The 20,776-nt window shown below is 47.3% G+C and overlaps 1 protein-coding gene across 2 annotated transcripts in view; it reads right to left on the bottom strand.

The window, feature by feature from the left end:
* Nucleotides 1–18,879: 18,879 nt before the first annotated feature.
* Nucleotides 18,880–20,776, bottom strand: part of SMPDL3B (sphingomyelin phosphodiesterase acid like 3B) — a 33,013-nt gene continuing 31,116 nt past the window's right edge. For both annotated transcript variants that reach the window (XM_039511606.1, XM_039511605.1), the window contains exon 8: nucleotides 18,880–19,422. In XM_039511606.1, coding sequence (XP_039367540.1) covers nucleotides 19,042–19,422 — 381 coding nt within the window. In that variant the 3' untranslated portion in view covers nucleotides 18,880–19,041. The remainder of the gene's footprint in view (nucleotides 19,423–20,776) is intronic.

The following is a 20,776-nucleotide window of genomic DNA, read 5'->3' as shown; positions in this document are numbered from 1 at the left end:
GCAAAGTCTAAATGAGCTTTCCCTGACAGCTAGTGATGAGCTGGGGGCTGGGGGGAAAGGCTTCAGGACCAGATTGTATTTACATTCACACCTAATCTACCTAGGTAGCCAGCAAACAGAGCTGTGTTGCCCAAGTGATAGATTTTGGCTGGGGCTGGGTTACAAATCACTTGAATGAGGGGTGGAGGGGAATGAAATGTTGTTCTTATTGTATGAGTAAATGGCAGTAGATCTGTACTTATCCTGTGCTGATTGAGGGCATCAAAAGAGAGGGTGGGGACCTGTCCCTTTCCACTGTTTAAAGACAGAGCTGATTAGGCTCCATAGCTAGTCCTTTGTTCTGTTAAGTGCCCACTGCAGCTGAAATCGCTGATAATCAGGTCTAAGTGCTTAGTCCTGCTGTGGGACAGTGTTCCTGTGGAAGAGACAGCCCAGACTGCACTAGCAATCAGGTTCCCCCACTGAGAGCTGAGCTGAAATCACTGAGGGCTGGAACCTCAAGAGACCAATTCCCAGAGGTCACAGTGGCAGGTGGCAGCAGAAGGTGACTGTGCAGGGCCATTGGCAACAGAGTGGTGGAGTGAATGGCAGCACAACGAACAGCCGTGGCCAGAGTGAACAATGAGCAGCTGGAGGAACGAGCAAGGTGCCTTCTTGCCCCCCACCTGGGAGGTGTACTCACGTGAAAGCACCTCTGAACTCTGAGTCTCCACTGACCAAGGACAACACTGGTGAGTGGGGTGCGCTGGAGGGAAAAGTGAGGGGCACGTTAAATAAACATTTGTTTGTTGGACTATATTTTAGTGACTTTGCTCCAGAATGCTAGATTTGTGACTGGGAATGGAAACATATAAATATGTTTCCTATTAGGCTAAGATTTTTCAAATTCATTATTTGCCAAGGTTGTTACCGGTATCTCACATTGTTGCTATCTTGAGAGGTCATTATGTTGGGGAGTTTCTATACTAAACATTTTTATTATAATTATTTTTTACATAAGAATGGTCATACTGGGTCAGACCAATGGTCCATATAGCCCAGTATCCTGTCTTCTGACAGTGGTCGAGGCTAGGTGCTTCAGAGGGAATGAACAGAACAGGGAATCATCAAGTGATCCATCCCCTGTTGCCCATTCCCAGCTTCTGGCAAACAGGCTAAGACCATTCATCCCTCCCCATCTTGGCTAATAGCCACTGATGGACCTATTCTCCGGGAATTTATCTAGTTCTTTTTTTAATCCTGTTATAGTTTTGGTCTTCACAGCATCCCCTGGCAAAGAGTTCCACAGGTTGACTTTATGTTGTGTGAAGAAGTACTTCCTTTTGCTTTTTAAAAAAACCTGCTGCCTATTAATTTCATTGGGTGACTGCTAGTTCTTGTGTTATGTGAAGGATTAAATAATATTTCCTTATTCACTTTCTTCACACCAGTCAAGATTTTATAGACCTCTATCATATCTGCCCTTAGTCATCTCTTTTCTAAGCTGAAAATTCCCAGTCATTTTAATTTCTCCTCCTATTTCATACCCCTAATCATTTTAGTTGCCCATCTCTGTACCTTTTCCATTTCCAATATATCTTTTTTGGGATGGGGTGACCAGATCTGCACACAGTATTCAAGGTGTACACGTACCATGGATTTATATAGAGGCAATATGATATTTTCTCTAATTATCTATCCCTTTCTTAAAAAATCAAAGGTTTCAGAGTAGCAGCCGTGTTAGTCTGTATCTGCAAAAAGAACAGGAGTACTTGTAGCACCTTAGACTAACAAATGTATTTGAGCATAAGCTTTCGTGAGCTACATCCGATGAAGTGGGCTGGAGCCCACAAAAGCTTATGCTCAAATAGATATGTTAGTCTCTAAGGTGCCACAAGTACTCCTGTTCTTTTTTAAAAAGCAAACAGAATGTTGGGAATGCCGCTGCACATTGAGTTGATGTTTTCAGAGAACTATCCACAATGACTCCAAGATCTCTTCCTTGAGTGTTAGCAGCTAATTCAGACTCCTTCATTTTGTATGTATAGTTGAGATTGTTTTCCAATGTGCATTACTTTGCATTTATCAGCTTTGAATTTCATCTGCCATTTTTGTTGCCTAGTCACCCAGTTTTGTGAGATCCCTTTGTAACTCTTCGCAGTCAGCCTAGGACTTAACTATCTTGAATAGTTTTGTATCATCTGCAAATTTTGTCACCTCACTACTTACCCATTTTTCCAGATCATTTATGAGTATGTTGAACAGTAATGGTCCCAGTACCGACCCCTCAGGGATACCACTGTTTATCTCTCTCCATTCTGAAAACTGATAATTTATTCCTACCCTGTTTCCCATCTTTTTTAACCAGTTACTGATCCATGAGAGGACTTCCCTCTTATCCTATGATGGCTTACTTTTCAAAAGTCAATTTAAATTAAATACATTTTTTAAAAAAATTATGTTTTTAGAAGTCTAGACCTGTTATGTTTTTGTTAAATTTGCATTATCCTAAAAAAAATTTACTTTATTCATTGGCCCTGACGCCCTCCCTGTAAATTTGAACACCCCCCTTAATTTCAATTCCTGGGGAAAGCACTGCCTGCATACCTAGCGTGGGTTACCTCACCCTGTTGCCCCAGGAGCCAGCACCCACCTGCTACTTCCTGGGGACTTTCCTCTGGGAGCTAGCACCACCCGCTGCATCCTGGGGGCTCCCCTCTGAGCACCCTCCCATTCCCTGAGAGCCTGCACCCACCCGCTGCATCCTGGGGGCTCCCTTTTAAGCACTCCCCAGCCTCTGGGAGCCAGCACCCACCTGCTGCGTCCTGGGGGCTCCCCTGAGAGCACTGCCCTGCCTAACTGCTGAGAATTTGGTACCGCAGCTCAGCAATATGGGGGCAGTGTTACTCCGTCTGCTCCCTGGGGCATCCCTACATGCCATCCCATTGTGAATTTGGAGGGCCTCAGGCCGAACAATTCCTTCTAGGATCCAGCACCAGAAGCCATTTGAATCAGGGTACAGAGGAAGGACATTTTAAGGTCAGGCTTGACCAGGCTGGGATGATTTATTTGTGGATTTGTCCTGCTTTGAGCAGGGGGTTGGACTAGACACCTCCTGAAGTCTCTATTCTGTGATTCTATGACATCTCCCTGACCCTACCATCAGAGGCGGCTCCAGGCCTCAGCATGCCAAGCGTGTGCTTGGGGCGGCAAGCCGTGGGGGGCGCTCTCCCGGCGCCGCGAGGGCGGCAGGCAGGCTGCCTTTGGCGGCATGCCTGCGGAGGGTCCGCTGGTCCCACGGCTTCAGCAGACCCTCCGCAGGCAAGCCGCCGAAGGCAGCCTGCCTGCCGTGCTTGGGGCGGCAAAATGCCTAGAGCCACCCCTGCCTACCATGGTGCCCAGTCAGTTACTGCCATTCCCCCACTCGTGGGCTGGTGGGGACTATTCTGGCAATGAGTGGGTGCTGGAGCTGTATGGAGAGTTAAGTGTATCTATTTGGGAGCAGGGTTCAGGGCAGGGGGCATAGCCTGGCTGTGTAGCCTGTAACTGACATTCTCTCTACAGTGTGGGGGATGCTGCTGAGGCAGCAGATGGACTGACCCTCCAGTACAGTTGTCAAGGCTAATTCCCCACTATGGCACTTCGAGTGCAGAAGGTGGGGGCCCACAAAGATTCTAAAAATTAATACTGGCCATTCCAGGATTGTATTAAACTCCTAAGGTTACAGCTTTTCTCTGACCTTGGATTGGTAGATGCTGCCACCACCCAAGTGTAGAATCCCTTTCAGAGCCCAGGAAAGCTCACTTGGGAATTCTGTCCTGTGGGGTACCCTCAAGCCCTTTTGCCCCCCCTTTGGGGAAGAGCTGAGAAAGGAGAAAAAAAATTAGCTGTTGCCACCAGCTAATTAAACAACATGTGCACAAACCTCTTAAGACACAAAAATCCAATTCTGTTCTTAAAAAAGGTAAATTTTATTAATTAAAAAAAAGAAAGAAAATACATCTGGGAACTCAGGGTATTGCTAGATTTTAAAAGAGCAACTACAAGGATTAAGCACCAAGAATAGATTTCTTGAGATCCAGCTTAAAGGTTACAAACAAAACAAAAGCACCAGGGTTAGCACAGAGGAATCCACAAGCTATAACAAAATAAAAGGAATAAACCTAATTGCATTTTCCTAGACATTTCCTGATAAATATGGGGTTTTAAATTAGTAGTTTCTAGGAATAATACTAATGATTTTTCATACCTGGCCCAAGCTTCTTGCAGCATAGCTGCCATGTCTGCCTCTCCTCTGTCTGTGGTTGTTCTCCCAGAGAAAGGGGAAACTTGTTTCAATTTTAAAAAGTTCTAGCCTTCCCATTGGCTCTTTTGGCCAGGTGCCCACTCACTTCCTTTTTCCTATGCAGAGCAGTGAGACTTTTTAACCCTTTACAGATAGAGCAATTAATGGCTACTGAGAAGGACTTTATAGGTACTGGCTGGCTGGGTGTCCATAAAAGGGAGCTACCCTCTCCTCCACTTCGTTTATCACAAGCCCCCCAAATCACAAATGATGTAGGCCAGCCTGGTTCAGGTCTGGTCCACACCGGCTGGGATTTCTTCCTGGAGGTTTAAGAAAACAGAGTTAATAAGATACATGCATCTCTAATTTTACTACTAATTACATGAAGAACTACACAGTATTTTCCACTTTTTAAGAACTACAGTGACTTAGAATACAGGGACATCTTAACCCGGCTGATTCTGGGAAACATTCCCAGGAGAGAGCATCAGTCACTTTGTTAGAGGCTCCTGAAATGTGTTGTATTTCAAAATCAAAGTCTTGAAGAGCTAAACTCCACCGAAGAAGTTTTTTGTTAGTCTCTTTGACTGTGTGAAGCCACTTCAGTGCAGCATGGTCAGTCTGTAGGTGGAAATGCCATCCCCAAATGTATGGGTGTAGCTTCTCCAGAGCATATATAATGGTGTAACATTCTTTTTCTGAGACTGACCAGTGGCTTTCCCTCTCAGAATTATTTTTTGCTGAGAAACATGACAGGATGGAATTATTGAACTGGTCATTTCTGCATTAAAACTGCTCCTACACCACACTTGGACGCTTCTGTGGTTACAATGAAAGGTTGGTCCAAGTCCGGGGCCCTTAGTATGGGTCAGACATGAGGGCCACCTTAAACCGTTTAAAAGTTTTCTGACACTGCTTAGTCCACTGAACTGCATTTGGCTGTTTTTTCCTGGTTAGGTCTGTTAGTGGGGTGGCAATTTGGCTGTAGTGTGGTACAAATTGTCTGTAATCCCCAGCCAAGCCCAAGAAGGATTGGACCTGCTTCTTTGACTTAGGGACAGGCCAATGTTGGATAGCATTTACTTTAGGATGTAGGGAGTTGGTAGTCCCTTGACCCACGTGGTGTCCAAGGTGTATTACCCTGTTTAGGTCTATTTGACATTTTTTGGCCTTAACGGTTAATCCTGCCTCCCTTATGCACTGGAAGACAGCTTGGAGGTGTTCCAGGTGTTCTGCCCATGAATCTGAGAATATGGCCACATCGTCAAGGTACGCGACTTCATATTCCCAAATCCAGCCAGAAGGTTATCCACCAGTCTCTGGAAGGTGGCGGGTGCATTTCACAGTCCGAAATGGACCACATTAAATTCATACAGCCCCACAGGGGTGATGAAGGCCGACCTTTCCTTGGCTGGGTTATCTAGCGGCACTTGCCAGTACCCCTTAATTAAGTCTAAGGTAGAGATGAAATGGTCACGTCCCAGTTTCTCCAATAGCTCATCTGTGTGTGGCATTGTTAGTTCTCTGGGCAAGTTATAGCATTTAGCTTATGGTAGTTCATGCAAAAGCAGATTTCCCCATCTGGTTTGGGAACCAGAACCACTAGAGGGGTGGATTACACCCATCTGTAACATGTCCTTGATCTCTGTGACGAAGTGGGGGGTTTTCTTAGCTTTTCTGTGTTTTCCAGTGGTTTGCATGCAGAGGGAGTGGAACTCAGTTTCCCTGGGTGTTATGGGTTTAACGAGGTGAGGGGAGAGGGAGTTTGTTGTTACAGAGGACTGGAGAGGGAACTTGGGACCCCGGCTGATGGCCTGGAGGATGGAGACCCCAGCGACCGGTGATCTGGTGACCCAGAGACACAGCTCAGGAGTCACAGCCGGTTCTGGCCAGTGGGAAGACAATGGGCTGCGAAGAGAGGACCCTGGTGACCTGACCAGCCAGTTCCAGCCAGAGGAGGGCTGAGACGGGAGGAGACCCAGGCCTTCCTGTTTATGACCCTGTTTACCTAGAGAGAAGACAATGGACAGAGGGAGGGCTTGGGGCTGGGGATATCGGAGGCCCAGCTGGGAAGCAGGGGGGTTCTGGGCTGGAGAGGGGGAGCAAGCAGAGCCCACCTGGATGCAGGGAGACTGGGATGTGCTGGGCTGAGGGAGGCCAGGCTTGAGGCCCTGAGAGTTTCCTGTGCTGTGTTCAACTCTCAATAAACCCTCCTGTTTTATGCTGGCTGAGAGTCACTCCGGCCTAGAGAACAGGGTCGCATCAACCCCTTCGGGGGTGAGGAGGCCCGGGGGGTCCAGAGCACGTGGACTCCCTGATGGGGCCCACGGCGAGAGACAGACGTGCTAAGGCTCAGAGAGGTGTGGCTCCAGGAGGTGGAGGGGCCTGACCCCGAGAGAGAGTGGACCCCCGAGAAGGGCTGTTGCACTGAAAGGGGCACCCCCCACGGACCGCACGGGGCCAAGAGGGGGCACGATCTGTGAGTCCATGACAATCTCCCTTTCTATTGCAGTTTTGGCTTGAGGAGTCATCCAGGAGGTTTGGGCTCGAATTGTGTGAGCATCACTTATGTCAGTGGAGTAGTATGCCCGTTTTGTCTGTCCTGGGGTGTCTGAAAATATTGGCGTGAAGCTGGTGCACAGCTCCTGAATTTGCTATTGCTGCTTACGCCCAAGGGTTATGGAAAGTCTCACCTCTTCTGCGTCACCGTTGCTTTTCCCTTCATAGTAGATTCCTTCAGGCCACTCAGCGTCATCTCTCTCATGGGCTATAAACTGGAAAACCTTGATTTCTCAGGAATAAAAGGGCTTTAGAGAATTAACATGGTATACTGTAAGTTTTAGGGTAGGGTCTAAGAACACTGTGAGGTAACTAACAGCTCCCAGGAGCTCTCAGACCATAAATGGCCCCTCCCACAACGCTTCCATCTTATTGGCCTGGAGCACTTTCAGGACCGTGACTTGGTCACCATCTCTGAAAGAACGCTCTCTGGCATGTTTATCATACCAGGACTTTTGCTCTTGTTGAGCATCTTGTAGGTTTTCTCAAGCAAGGGCTAAAGAGTCTTTGAGGGTGTTTTGCAGGTTGGTTACAAAGTACAAAATGTAACCCCCTTTCATTGCTGCTTCACCAACTGTAATGGCCCCTTAACTTTGTGGCCATAAATAAGTTCAAAGGGTGAAAACCCCAAACTGGGATGTGGTATAGCCATGTAGGCAGAGAGCAACTGCTGCAACACTAGGTCTCAATCTTTGAAGTGCTCAGTCACAAATTTACATATCATGGCCCCCAAAGTCCCATTAAACTTCACTAGGTCACTTGTTTGATGGTGGTAAGGGATGGCAACCAAATGGTTCAGCCCAGGAGCTTCCCAAAGACATTCATGGTCCCTGCAAGAAAGTTAGTTCCCGAATCCGTAAGGATGTCGGAGGGCCAACCTACCCTGGCAAAAATGTCTGCCAATGCCTGTCTCACACTTTAGCCCTGGTGTTGCTTAGAGCTACTGCTTCCGGCTACTGAGTGGCAAAATCCACGAAGGTCAGCATGTACATCTTTCCTCTGGGTGTCTTAGGGAAAAGTACCCAGAATATCCACAGCTACACGCTGAAATGGAACCTCAATTATGGGGAGTAGCTGGAGAGGGGCTGGTCTTGGGGCTTTTCCACCCTCTGGCACACGTCCTTGCCCATTCCCTCCCAGGGGAATGATTTTCCCAAATGGTCTTTGTTCCTATTCACCCCAGCATGGCCACTAGCGTGATCATGGGCTAAGCTCAAGAGCTTTTCTCAATACTTACTTGAAACTACCAACTGTCTTTGAGGATGCCAGTCCTCCTTGTGCCCACCAAAAAGGGTTTCCTTGTATAAGAGTCCTCCTTCTACAACAAACCTGGACCTATTAGAAGAGCTGAGAGATGGTGGGTCGCTCCGTGCTGCCGTCCAAGCTCCCTTGAGGCTTTCATTCACTTCCTGCTCTGCCTGGAACTGCTCCCTTGATGCTGGAGACATTAGTTCCTCACTGGATTGTGGACTTGGGCTTGGTCCCCCTGGAAGCAATGCGGGTGATGAGGGGGTGGGGGAGGCGGGTGTCTCCATCGACTGTGAACTGCTCTCCGCTGGCGCACTAGGTTGTATTTCAGGCTCCGGTTGAGCTTCTCGTGCCAGTGTAGCTGCTGCTGCAGGTGCAGGCTCTGTGGCGCCTTTTGGTGCTGGCTCCCCAGACCCTGGTGGGGTTGCAAGCACGGGCTTTGGTGCTGACTGCTCCACCAGTTCCTATCCTTGGGCTGGTTCTGCCTGGGTCTCAGGAACTGGATCTACAACTGTTGCCATAGACTCTGGTCTGGGGTTTGGTTCCACGCCACCACTTTGGCTGGGTCCCTGTAGGAGGCTCAGGAATGGAGTTAGGTGTGGAGGCCTGTTTAGCCTGGCTGCAGGTGACCATCCCCACCCTTTTTGTTAGCCTCACATGGTTGGCTAAGTCTTCTCCCAGCAGTATGGGAATGAGATAATCGTCATAGACTGCAAAAGTCCATATTCCTGACCAGCTCTTGTACTGGACAGGCGACTTGGCTGTAGTCAAGTTAAAAGAGTTGGCCATGAAGGGTTGCACCGTCACTTGGGCCTCTGGGTTGATGAATTTGGGGTCCACTAAGGATTGGTGGATAGCTGACACCTGTGCTCCGGTGTGTCTCCACACAGTAATCTTCCTCCTGCCCACACTCCCACTTTCCCTTCGCTCTGGGGGTTCTCTGAGGCATCTGGGCCTGAAGGCTCTGGGTGAGACCCTGGGGTGATGAGTTGCAGTTGGCTGGTGCTCTTGGGGCAGTTGGCCTTTACGTGGCCCAGCTCATTGCATTTAAAGCATCACCTGGCTGACTGTGGGCTTGGGTGAGGTGGGTGGTGGAGAGTAGGGTAGTGGGACGAGAGGGCATCTGGGGTCTCCCTGGCTGTGTGGAGGGCTCCTCCTTGCAATCTGGGGCCTTGGGCTGACCCCGATGGTGGGGTGTCATCTCAGGTTGCCCCTTCTGGTTTCCCCACCAACTGCTACTAGCTTTCTTCTTCTCTGCCACCTCCACCCATTTGGCTCTGATCTCCCCTGCCTCAATTAGGGGCAGCAGGTTTAAAACAAATAAAAGGAAGAAGTTCTTCATACAGAGTACAGTCAACCTGTGGAACTCCTTGCCTGAGGAGGTTGTGAAGGCTAGGATTATAACAGGGTTTAAAAGAGAACTAGATAACCTCCATGAGTTTAACTCCATTAATGGCTATTATCCGGGATGGGTAAGGAATGGTGTCTCTAGCCTCTGTTTGTCAGAGGGTGGAGATGGATGGCAGGAGAGAGATCACTTGATCATTACCTGTGAGGTTCACTCCCTCTGTGGCACCTGGCATTGGCCACTGTCGGTAGACAGGATACTGGGCTGGATGGATCTTTGGTCTGACCCAGTATGGCCGTTCTTATGTTCTTATATTTTGATTAACATTTTTATTAAAAAACCTAGAATGATATAAAATTAACATGGCTCACATTAAATGGATCAAAAACTGGCTGACAGGTCTAAAAATATAATCGTAAATGGGTAATTGTCATTGAGTGGATGTCAAGTATCAGAGGGGTAGTCATGTTAGTCTGTATTGGGTCATGGATACTGTGGAAATGTCTCGCTACAGAAAATTTTTGCCCAGCTCCCTTCCATCTCCCAAATCCCTTCCTGGCTTCTGGCCCCCAAGAGCTACATCCCTTTGGGGAAGGCAAAAGCCCCAGGACAGCTGTTTTTATCCCTGTGCAGCTGCAGAGGGAACATTACAGTAACTTCTCTAGAGCTGCATGTTTGCAACGAGCCACAGAGCCACTTCTCTGGCACAGCGAAGGGTTACTGCCCCTTCCAGGGTGGAGGGAAGCTCCATGACTTGTCCAAGGGCAAACCTAGCAACTGAATGAACCCCTGCAATCCAGGCCTGCTGCCCTGGCGAGCCACTCTGTGGCTTCATTTAGATATTGAAAAGGGTCCAATAACAGCACTGTACTGTCTCATCCCTGGGTCTCAGGGCACTTTGGGTTGGGGGTAGGGGGCACAGAGACACTGCATTTTGCCAGTGAGTCACTGAGTCATTAAGAACAAGATTTTCATAAATAGGAGCCTAAATTCAGGCCCCTAAGTCTATGTTAAGGAAGTGAACTAGCGCTGTGCAGGACTGCTGAGTGTGCAGCAGCCCCCCTGACCTCAATGGGCGTTGCTGGTGATACGAAAGGATTTTGAGCTGCTCTATTTTGTTTCTTAAGCACAGAACTGAAAACCTTGCTTTGCCACCATTAACTGAAAATAGGGGCAGAACTGAAATAAAATTAAATTGGTAAGAAATGGGGTGGCAGTGGTAGACCATAACATTAAGGTGCATAAGTTAACAATTAAGCATATACTAAAGAAATAAGGTGGTATGTAAGTGTGTGTACAATGTTGGCACACAGCCAAGGACAATGAATTGACAGTATAAGCAGGTTAGCCTATGGCTAGTGTGTTGGTAGTCAGATATGGCCTAAGGTCAAGTAAAGGTGATGCCAAAACTAAAGGGAGCGGTCAAGCAGGCATGTTCAGTCCAAAACTAGGTGAGGGTCACCATGCCATAATAGTAAGCATCCCATAATACTAAAACATGTTGTATAACTGTTAAATCCTTGGGGCAGCCGGTGTAGGAAGCAATCACTTGAGGCCAGAGAGCAGGCAGCTAACCAAAACCTCCATTTTATTTACAGATATACAGAGAGCTCACTCAGCCGGTTGAAACCGGTTGAGCTAACCCATAATAATCTAACTCAGTTGCCATAGCAACAAAAACCATGACAACCAAATACACAACATATTCCTCCCCCCCTAATAAGAACATCCCCTAAATAAAACACACACTAGACTAGAGAAGGAGGGTAGACTGCCTCCATTCCCGGCTAAACCCTGGGGATTATTTTGCCCCATAACCGTGGGTTCGCCCTAGCTAAAGATCCAGCCGATGAGGAGGCCTTCTGTCTCTAGGTGGATTACGGCGAACTTCTGGTGTTATTGCACCCGAAAGCACTAGGGGCTCAGGGTCCGCAGCACGAACAGGTGAGGAGGTGGTATCAGCTCGTGCTGGGCAAAGGGGTATCTCAGCCGCCGGCAGTAATGGAGGAGAACAGTCAGAAACAGGTGACTCGTGATTCGGTCCCTCACCAGAAGAGGTGAAGTCAGACCCCTCAACTGCAGATGGGTCCTGAGGACTGGCATGACCTGGCAACAGCTGATCTACATGTCGCCGCCAGGTAAGATTCTCTGCAGTCCGGACTGTGTAGGAAACAGGTCCTGTTTGAGTGATGACTGTGGCCGGTACCCATTTAGCTCTGGAAGTATAATTCCGAGCCAAAACTGGCTGTCCCGGGCTAAAGGTTCGGTCTTTTGCTCTGGGTGCCCATCTGATGACTTGATATTGCTGCTGATGTTGCACAATTTGTCGGGGTTCGAAAGGTTTCAGCAGATCAAAGCAAGTGCGCAGCTGTCGTCCCATCATTAGAAAGGCCGGAGATGCGTGGGTCGTAGCATGAGGTGTGTTTCTGTAGGAAAGTAAAAAGGTATCCAGACGCTTTTGAATGGAGTGTTGTCCCCTTGCTGATTTCAAAGCGTTTTTCATTGTCTGCACAAATCTTTCAGCTAATCCGTTGGTGGACGGATGATATGGTGCTGACGTGATGTGGTGTATCCCATTTGCCTTCATAAAATTTTGAAACTCCTGAGAAACGAACTGCGGTCCGTTGTCGCTCACAAGTTGTTCTGGCAGACCAAAACGACTAAAGAGTCCTCGTAGTTTAGGATAGTACTCTCTGCAGAAGTGGACTGCATTATAGAGACTTCTGGCCATTTAGAATGGGCATCTATTGCCACCAAGAACATGCTTCCTTCAAGGGGGCCAGCAAAGTCAACGTGAATACGTTGCCACGGGTTTTCAGGCCAGTCCCATGGGTGTAGGGGTGCCCACTGGGGTGCATTCCTCACACCCTGACATGACATACAAGCTTTTGCCTTCTCTTCAATAGCGCTGTCCAGTCCAGGCCACCAAAAATAGCTTCGTGCAATTTCCTTCATGCGCACTATTCCACAGTGACCGGAATGTAACTGTTCTAACATCTGTGATCTCAGTGGTGGTGGAATAATGACACGTCTCCCCCACAACAAACAACCAGATTGGACCGATAACTCCGTCCGCTTGGACATGTAGGGAACAAGGTCGGATGAGACCGGAGAGGTTTGTCGAGATTTTCCATGCATCACCAGGTCCATAACGTGGGACAATACTGGGTCAACGCGAGTTGCCTTCTTTATCTGAGTAGCAGTGATGGGTGTATTCTCTACCTGTTCAAAGTAGAAGATTTCCTTTTGGGCACTATCTTGGTGTTTGACCGGCAAAGGCAACCTTGAGAGGCCATCTGCATTGCCGTGCAGAGTGGATTTCCGATATTTGATTTCATATGTGTGTGCTGAAAGTAACAATGCCCAACGTTGCATACGACTAGCAGCTAATGGGGGAATGCCTGTGTAGGGTCCAAAAATTGATGTCAGAGGTCGATGGTCTGTGAGAAGAGTAAATTTTCGCCCAAACAGGTACTGATGAAACTTCCGAATTCCAAAAACAATTCCTAATGCCTCACATTCGATTTGGGCGTAGTTAGTTTCTGCTTTGCTTAGAGTGCGTGAAGCAAAAGCAATAGGTCTCTCTTCTCCTGAAGGCATAATATGTGACACGACTGCTCCCACTCCATAAGGGGAGGCATCGCAGGCCAATTGCAGTGGTAAGGATGGATCAAAGTGCGTTAGAACTTCAGAATTTAGCAATGCATCCTTAGCTTTGTTAAATGCAACATCACAGGCTTCAGTCCACTTCCAGGCCTTGTTCTGCCCAAGGAGCTCATGAAGTGGTTTTAGCAGTGTGGCTAACTGTGAGATGAACTTTCCATAATAGTTCAGGAGTCCTAGAAACGAGCACAGCTGGCTTACATTTCGAGGTGGGGGAGCCTCCACAATAGCTTTAACTTTTGCAGGGGCCTTATGAAGACCTGCAGAATCAATGATGTGTCCCAAATATTCAACAGAGGGCTTGAAGAATTCACACTTGTCTTTGCGAACTCGTAGGCCATACTCTTCCAGTCTTTGTAGGGTAGCCTCTAAATTCTTTAAGTGATCCTCTTCATTTCTTCCAGTGACCAGGATATCATCCAGATAGCACTGAACTCCTGACAAGCCACACAAGATCTGGTCCATAGCCCTCTGGAACAGGGCGGGAGCCGATGTGATTCCGAAGGGTAGGCGACAGTATCGATAAAGCCCCTTATGAGTCACAACAGTCAACAGCTCTTGGGACTTTTCATCAACGTGCATCTGTAAATATGCTTGACTCAGATCAATCTTACTGAACTTTTGTCCCCCAGCCAGGCCTGCGAAGAGGTCATCGATGCGGGGAAGCGGGTATTGCTCTGCACACAACACTGGGTTGACAGTGACTTTAAAATCACCGCAAATCCGGAGAGAGCCATCTTTCTTTACTATTGGAACGATAGGAGTGGCCCATGAGCTATGGGTAACTGGTATTAGGACTCCATTGGTGACCAGGCGCTCCAGGTCTGCTTCAACGTTTGGCCTGATGGCATATGGCACAGTTCGGGCTTTCAGATATTTTGGTGGACTGCCAGGTTTAATGTTCAATGTCACAGTGATTCCCTTCATACTTCCCAAATCATCTCCAAAAACAGCAGCATGTTTCCTTAGTATAGGGGTTAGACTGGTTTCTTCTTTAGTCATCCGGTGCACTTCTGCCCAGTTCAGCTGAATCTTCCCAAGCCAAGACCTACCCATTAAGGCTGGGTAGTTACCTCTCACCACAAACAGTGGCAATTTAGCCGCCTGTCCATTGAGCTCCACCTTAACATCAATAGTGCCCAACATGGGCACAGCTTCACCTGTATACGTCTTCAGAACAGTTTTTGTTGCCTTAAGCGGAAGATGCTGTAGCTTTTCCTTATACACAGTCTCAGGAACCAGCGAGACAGCTGCACCGGTGTCTAGTTCCATGCGTATAGGTTTGCCCTCCAATAAGGGGGTTACCCAGTATTCATGTGAGCCCGCTGCCAAAGACAAAGCATGCAGTGGCACTTCCTCTTGTGAGGAGGTGTCACCTTGATCATCCTGGGTCTGCTCTAGGGTATGCAAGGTTCCTCTTTTTGTCGGCCAGACCACAGGCCTCTTTTTCTTTTGTTTACAGGCACACTCGATGTGTCCCTTTTTGCCACAGTGTCGACACACCAGGTCCTTACACCAGCATTCTGATGCCTGGTGACCCAGCTTACCACAGCGGTAACATTCTTGACTCTGCACCGTTTTGTGGGTCAGTTCTTGTGACACTTTTTGCACCCTAGCCAGTTCCATGGAGACAGCAATATCAACAGCCTTCTGTAATGTAAGCTGAGCCTCTGTCAGTAGGCGCTTCCGTATAGCTTCACTGCAGAGGCCACACACTAACCTGTCACGCAGGGCATCATTTAACATCTCTTTAAATTCACAGTGTTCTGCTAACTTTTTTAAAATGGCTACAAATTGTACAACTGTTTCATCTTCCTTTTGGTCTCTTTTGTGGAACCTATATCTTTCAGCAATTACCAGTGGTTTTGGGGAGAAATGAGACCCCAGGATTTCCACAATGTCACTGTAAGATTTAGTCTCAGGCTTAACAGGATGTAGTAAGCTGCGTAGCAGAGAGTAGGTTTTAGCCCCTACAACAGTTAAGAATATTGGCACCTTCTTCGCTTCTGTAATGTCATTTGCAATACCAAAAAGCTCAAAACGCTCAGTATACACATGCCACTGCTCTGTATTCTCATCAAAAGGCTCCAGGGGCCTGGTCAGAGTAGCCATGATTTTTAGTTTCACTTTCACAGTCAGTGCAAACAAGCAGCTTTTTTTGTTTGTTCTTTACCTTGACTTCTACTTCCTTCTGTTACTGGAGCAGCACCAGGATCCCATCCTCGTCGCCAGTGTTAAATCCTTGGGGCAGCCGGTGTAGGAAGCAATCACTTGAGGCCAGAGAGCAGGCAGCTAACCAAAACCTCCATTTTATTTACAGATATACAGAGAGCTCACTCAGCCGGTTGAAACCGGTTGAGCTAACCCATAATAATCTAACTCAGTTGCCATAGCAACAAAAACCATGACAACCAAATACACAACAATAACATCTTTGACAGCTTTAGCAGTTGTGATTGGTCTATAAGTATGGCCCCATCAGAGAGGGTGTAAAGGTGATTGGAGGATAGCTATGCTAATACTAAGATTGGGAAACAAGCCAATCAGAACAGGTCAAAAATTGTATGAAAGATAGAGAGCAGACAGGCAAAAGTCAATCAAGTTAGGACCAGGATAAGGAGGAAAACCAGGAAAAGATCAGAAGAAACCTAAAAAAGCGAAGCAGCAGCAGCAGAAGAAACTGCAGGGTGACAGCCCAGCAGCAATGCTGCTGGGACAAAGCAGGATCCTTAAAAAGAACAGAGGGAAAGAACACTACGGCGCATAAACATGCTAGCTATAGTATAGAAATAGGGTTAATAATGCATGTGTATGCTTGGGATACTAAAGATGAGTGTCAGTGGTGTGTATGTTTATTTTACTATGTATAAAGTTTAGACTTTATTAAGATTTCTGTCAGTGTCCTGCATATCACCATGTGCAGAACAATCACTTAAGTCATTCCAACTGTATAACATTACAGTATTGGGTACTTTAGCTTGTATACCTCTGCTAAGGGATTTATGTTTGTTTTAATTTAGGTTTAGATTCATTAGGAAACATTGATTACAATAAATAAAGAAAACACTTTTTGTTTTGGAAAAGTATTGCCTGGATGTCAATCCTTTGAGTGGCAGGCTGGATCTGTGTCCTCCAAGAGGTGAACAGAACTAGTCTGTTCTGAGGAGTTTCCTGCAGGGCACAGGGAAATCCTTGGTAAACCATGGCAATTTCATAGAATCATAGAGATTAGGGTTGGAAGAGAGGTCATCTAGTCCAACCCCCTGCTCAAAGCAGGACCAACACCAACTAAATCATCCCAGACAAGGCTTTGTCAAGCTGGGACTTAAAAACCTCTAAGGATGGAGATTCCACCACCTCCCAAGGTAACCCATTCCAGTGCTTCACCACCTCCTAGTAAAGTTTTTCCCAATATCCAACTACACCTCCTCCACTGCAATTTAAGACCATTGCTCCTTGTTCTGTCATCTGCCACCACTGAGAACAGCTGAGCTCCATCCTCTTTGGAACCCCCCCTTCAGGTAGTTGAAGGCTGCTATCAAATCCCCCCTCACTCTTCTCTTCTGCAGACTAAATAACCCCAGTTCCCTCAGCCTCTCCCCATATGTCATGTGCCCCAGCCCCCTGATCATTTTTGTTGCCCTCCGCTGGACTATCTCCAATTTTGTCCACATCCTTTCTGTAGTGGGGACCCCAACAGTGGACGCAGTACTCCAGATGTGGCCTCACCAATGCTGAATAAAGGGGAATAATCACTTCCCTCAATCTGCTGGCAATGCCCCTACTAATGCAGCCCAATATGCTGTTAGCCTTCTTGACAACAAGGTCACACTGTTGACTCATATCCAGCTTCTCATCCGCTGTAATCCCCAGGTCCTTTTCTGCAGAACTGCTGCTTAGCCAGTTGGTCCCCAGCCTGTAGCAGTGCATGGGATTCTTCTGTCCTAAGTGCAGGACTCTGCATTTGTCCATGTTGAACTCATCAGATTTCTTTAGGGCCAATCCTCCAATCTGTGTAGGTCACTCTGGACTTTATCCCTACCCTCCAGATGTCTACCTCTCCCCCCAGCTTAGTGTCATCCGCAAACTTGCTGAGGATGGATGACACTCTTTACCTTGCAGGAACAGATTAATAGGTTAACATTTGGGGACCATAAGAACGGCCATACTGGGTCAGACCAAAGGTCCATCTAGCCCAGTGGCCGACAATGCCAGGTGCCCCAGAGGGAATGAACAGAACAGGTAATCATCAAGTGATCCATCCCCTGTCACTCATGCCCAGCTTCTGGCAAAGAGAGGCTAGGGACACCATTCCTGCCCATTCTGGCTAATAGCCATTGACGGACCTAGCCTCCATGAATTTATCTAGTTTGTTTTTGAACCGTGTTATAGTCTTGGCCTTCACAACATCCTCTGGCAAAGAGTTCCACAGGTTGACTGTGCGTTGTGTGAGAAAATACTTCCTTTTGTTTGTTTTAATCCTGCTGCCTATTAATTTCACTTGGTGACCCCTAGTTCTTGTGCTATGAGAAGGAGTAAATAACACTTCCTTGTTTATTTCTTCCACACCAGTCATGATTTTATAGACCTCAATCATATCACCCCTTAGTCATCTCTTTTTCAGGCTGAAAAGTCCCAGCCTTATTAATCTCACCACTTACAGAAGCTGTTCCATACTCCCTAATAATTTTTGTTGCCCTTTTCTGAATCTTTTCCAATTCCAGTATATATTTTTTGAGATGGGGCACCCACATCTGCACACAGTATTCAAGATGTGGGCATACGATGGATTTATATAGAGGCAATATGATATTTTCTGTCTTCTTATCTATCCCTTGTGTAATGATCCCAGACATTCTGTTCGCTTTTTTGACTGCTGCTGCACATTGAGTGGATGTTTTCAGAGAACTATCCAGAATGACTCCAAGATCCCTTTCTTGACTGGTAACAGCTAATTTAGACCCCATAATTTGATATGTATAGTTAGGATTATGTTTCCTAATGTGCATTACTTTGCATTTATCAACACTGAATGTCATTCGCCATTTTGTTGCCCAATCACCCAGTTTTGAGAGATCTTTTTGTAGCTCTTCAGTCTGCCTAGGACATAACTATCTTGATACAAAAATACTTATCTGTAAATTTTACCACCTCACCATTTACCCCTTTTTCCAGATCGTTTATGAATATGTTGAATAGGACTGGTCCCAGTACAGACCCCTAGGGGACACCACTATTTACCTCTCTCCATTCTGAAAACTGACCATGTATTCCTACCCTTTGTTCCCTATCTTTTAACCAGTTACCAATCCATGTAAGCAACAGAAGGGCTACTCTGGGACCCTTAGATCTGTTCCTGGGGTAATGCTGGGAGCGCACCACTTAAAAATTGGACATTTATTTTGGAACCTAAGATTAGGCATTGACATTGGAAAATCTTGGCCTAAGAGACTTGCTCAAGTTTACATGGTAAATAAGTGTCAGAATAACGAACCGCACCCAGCTGTCTTGGCTTATGCATACAACCTATCCTGCTGCCCCACATTGCCACCCACCCATGCCACCCACCCAGCCTCTGTGGTCTCCATGTCACTAGGAAAAAAGGCATGTTCTTAACTCAAGTTACTGCACTTGGGCTACAATCCTAGTGACAAAGCAGACTGTAGTTCCACACTTTTTAGCAGGTTGAGTTAAAGATTATGGAACTCGTGAGGTCCCCGCTCATGTCATGGTGGGGTGAACAGCAATTTCCTCGCCCACCTTCCTGGTTAGAAAGCACCAGGCAGGACACCATCCCTTCCAAACCCAACAACCTTTATTAGAAAAATCATGTCATAAAACCCCAGCAATGACAATAGATTTCATCCTCTTCCAGAGTAAGTTCCACCCACTGAGGCATTTGCTGATGTTGATTTATGTGCTGCATTCTCTGTTTGCACAGGGCTCCACCTAGTCAGAGTCACCAGAGGGGCCTCTGGAAGCTGAGGAGGCCCAGCAGTGAGCAGAGAAATAAAAGGGGTTTTGCTGGCAGACTGGATACAGCTGTGAAGCTCCTGGCTTTAATGCATTCATTGTATTTTAGAAAATCAACTTCCCTGATAGCACAGATATGATCAGTCTGGCAGCTCTCATCACACTCTGTGAGGTCATACTTGACTGAGTTAAACTGATAGTACTGCTGTAAGTAGTGCTTGTCCTTTGAGATCTTCTCCAGCACCATGTGCATGGAGCATGCTGACCCGTTAGGCACCTGGAAGGCTTCAGTCAGCCGATACTCTCTCTCCCAGCTTGGGGCCACCAGGTTAGCATGGGTTAGGTTTAAATAGTAAGTCACTACATCCTGCAGCAAGAAAGAGGAGACCAAGAGGAGTGTTAGGGCAAAGAGCACAGAAACAACACTGGGAATGACCAATTCAGCCAGGGCTGTGATGGGGCTGGGCTTCAGCAGTTTCCCCATCACTGGTGCTGGTGTGGGGCACTTCCGACCACTCCAAGTGACACCCGCCGCCTAGCACTGAGTAGGTGTCTGGCAGGCTCTGGCCAATTCCAGCAGGGCAGTTCTGGATGGATGTTGGCTCTGCTTGGGGGCCAGGCCATCATGCTGGGGGCTTTATCCTGTCAAGTAACAGGCTGTGTACAAAGGGCTGTTAATGGGGCCCAGGTTAAAGGCATCTCAAACCTGAGTATCCTGCAGGGGCCAGCTTTAAAAGAGTTTAACTAAAACTGGATTTGTGCCCCAACTTTGCATCTTTATGCTGGATGGAGAAGGGCCGGCAGGGCGCTTGGGGTGTTTGTTTTTACCACAGAAATCTCAAGCTTGTTGCGCTTTGCAGGGGGTGTGGGGGAGGGTGCAGGGTTACTGTAAGCAGGAGCCCTTCCTGGAGGAGATGGGGGCAGAATCTTTACTCAGGCTGCCTTTTGCCAAACTGTTCATTGCTCAGGAAAGTTACCAGGTGTTAACAAAATCAAAGCGAAAGCAGAGCTTTAAACAGTCTGGTTAAAACCTCTGCTGCTCTGTCTCCCAGCATTCACTCTCTGGGCTCCTGTGATCTCTCCTTTACTAGTTCTCCAGCCTTCCAGAGAGTCTTCCAGGACAAATAAATGTTGCATTTCTAATGGACCAAACAGAGGAGTTTATAAAAATTATACTTTGGGGCCTTCTTTATTCACTGTAAAGAAGCAAAGAAGGGCACCAGCACATTTTCCCCTTTTCAGGTAGATAATTGAGTCAGGGCCCCCAGTTACAACACAGCTATTCCCTGATCCAGTTACAGTACGATCCCATTCATAGTGTAGATCAGACCTAAACCATATTTTGTATGGGAGCTAGAGTCTTGCATGTGAGCTCTAGTCAACTGTGATTTTATTCCCCAAATGGAAGTGTTGGAACACCCACTGCTTGGGATATTTAAACCCGGACTGGGTAAGGGCCTGCAGAATAACCTGGGAGGAGCAATCCTGCACTGCCCCGGGGGGCTCTGATCCCAGCAGCTGGCTAAGGCCCACATCACCCTCCCAAGCTCCCTGGAACTTACTGCCATTGTCCTACTGAAATCGAACCTTCACGTGCACTGTGACACTGGAATATTTTGCCCCTGCCTCTCTCCCTTTTGCCTTAGATTAACTCTGGCTCTGATTTGTTAAAACAACTTGGAGGTATTGAGTGAGCAGCCCCTGGGCTGTTGCAGTCGTGC

The sequence above is a fragment of the Mauremys reevesii genome, linkage group 23 (genome assembly GCF_016161935.1).
Source record: "Mauremys reevesii isolate NIE-2019 linkage group 23, ASM1616193v1, whole genome shotgun sequence".
NCBI lineage: Eukaryota > Metazoa > Chordata > Testudines > Geoemydidae > Mauremys > Mauremys reevesii.
The sequence above is the reverse complement of the archived record's forward strand: the minus strand, read 5'-3'. Positions and strand labels throughout refer to the sequence as shown.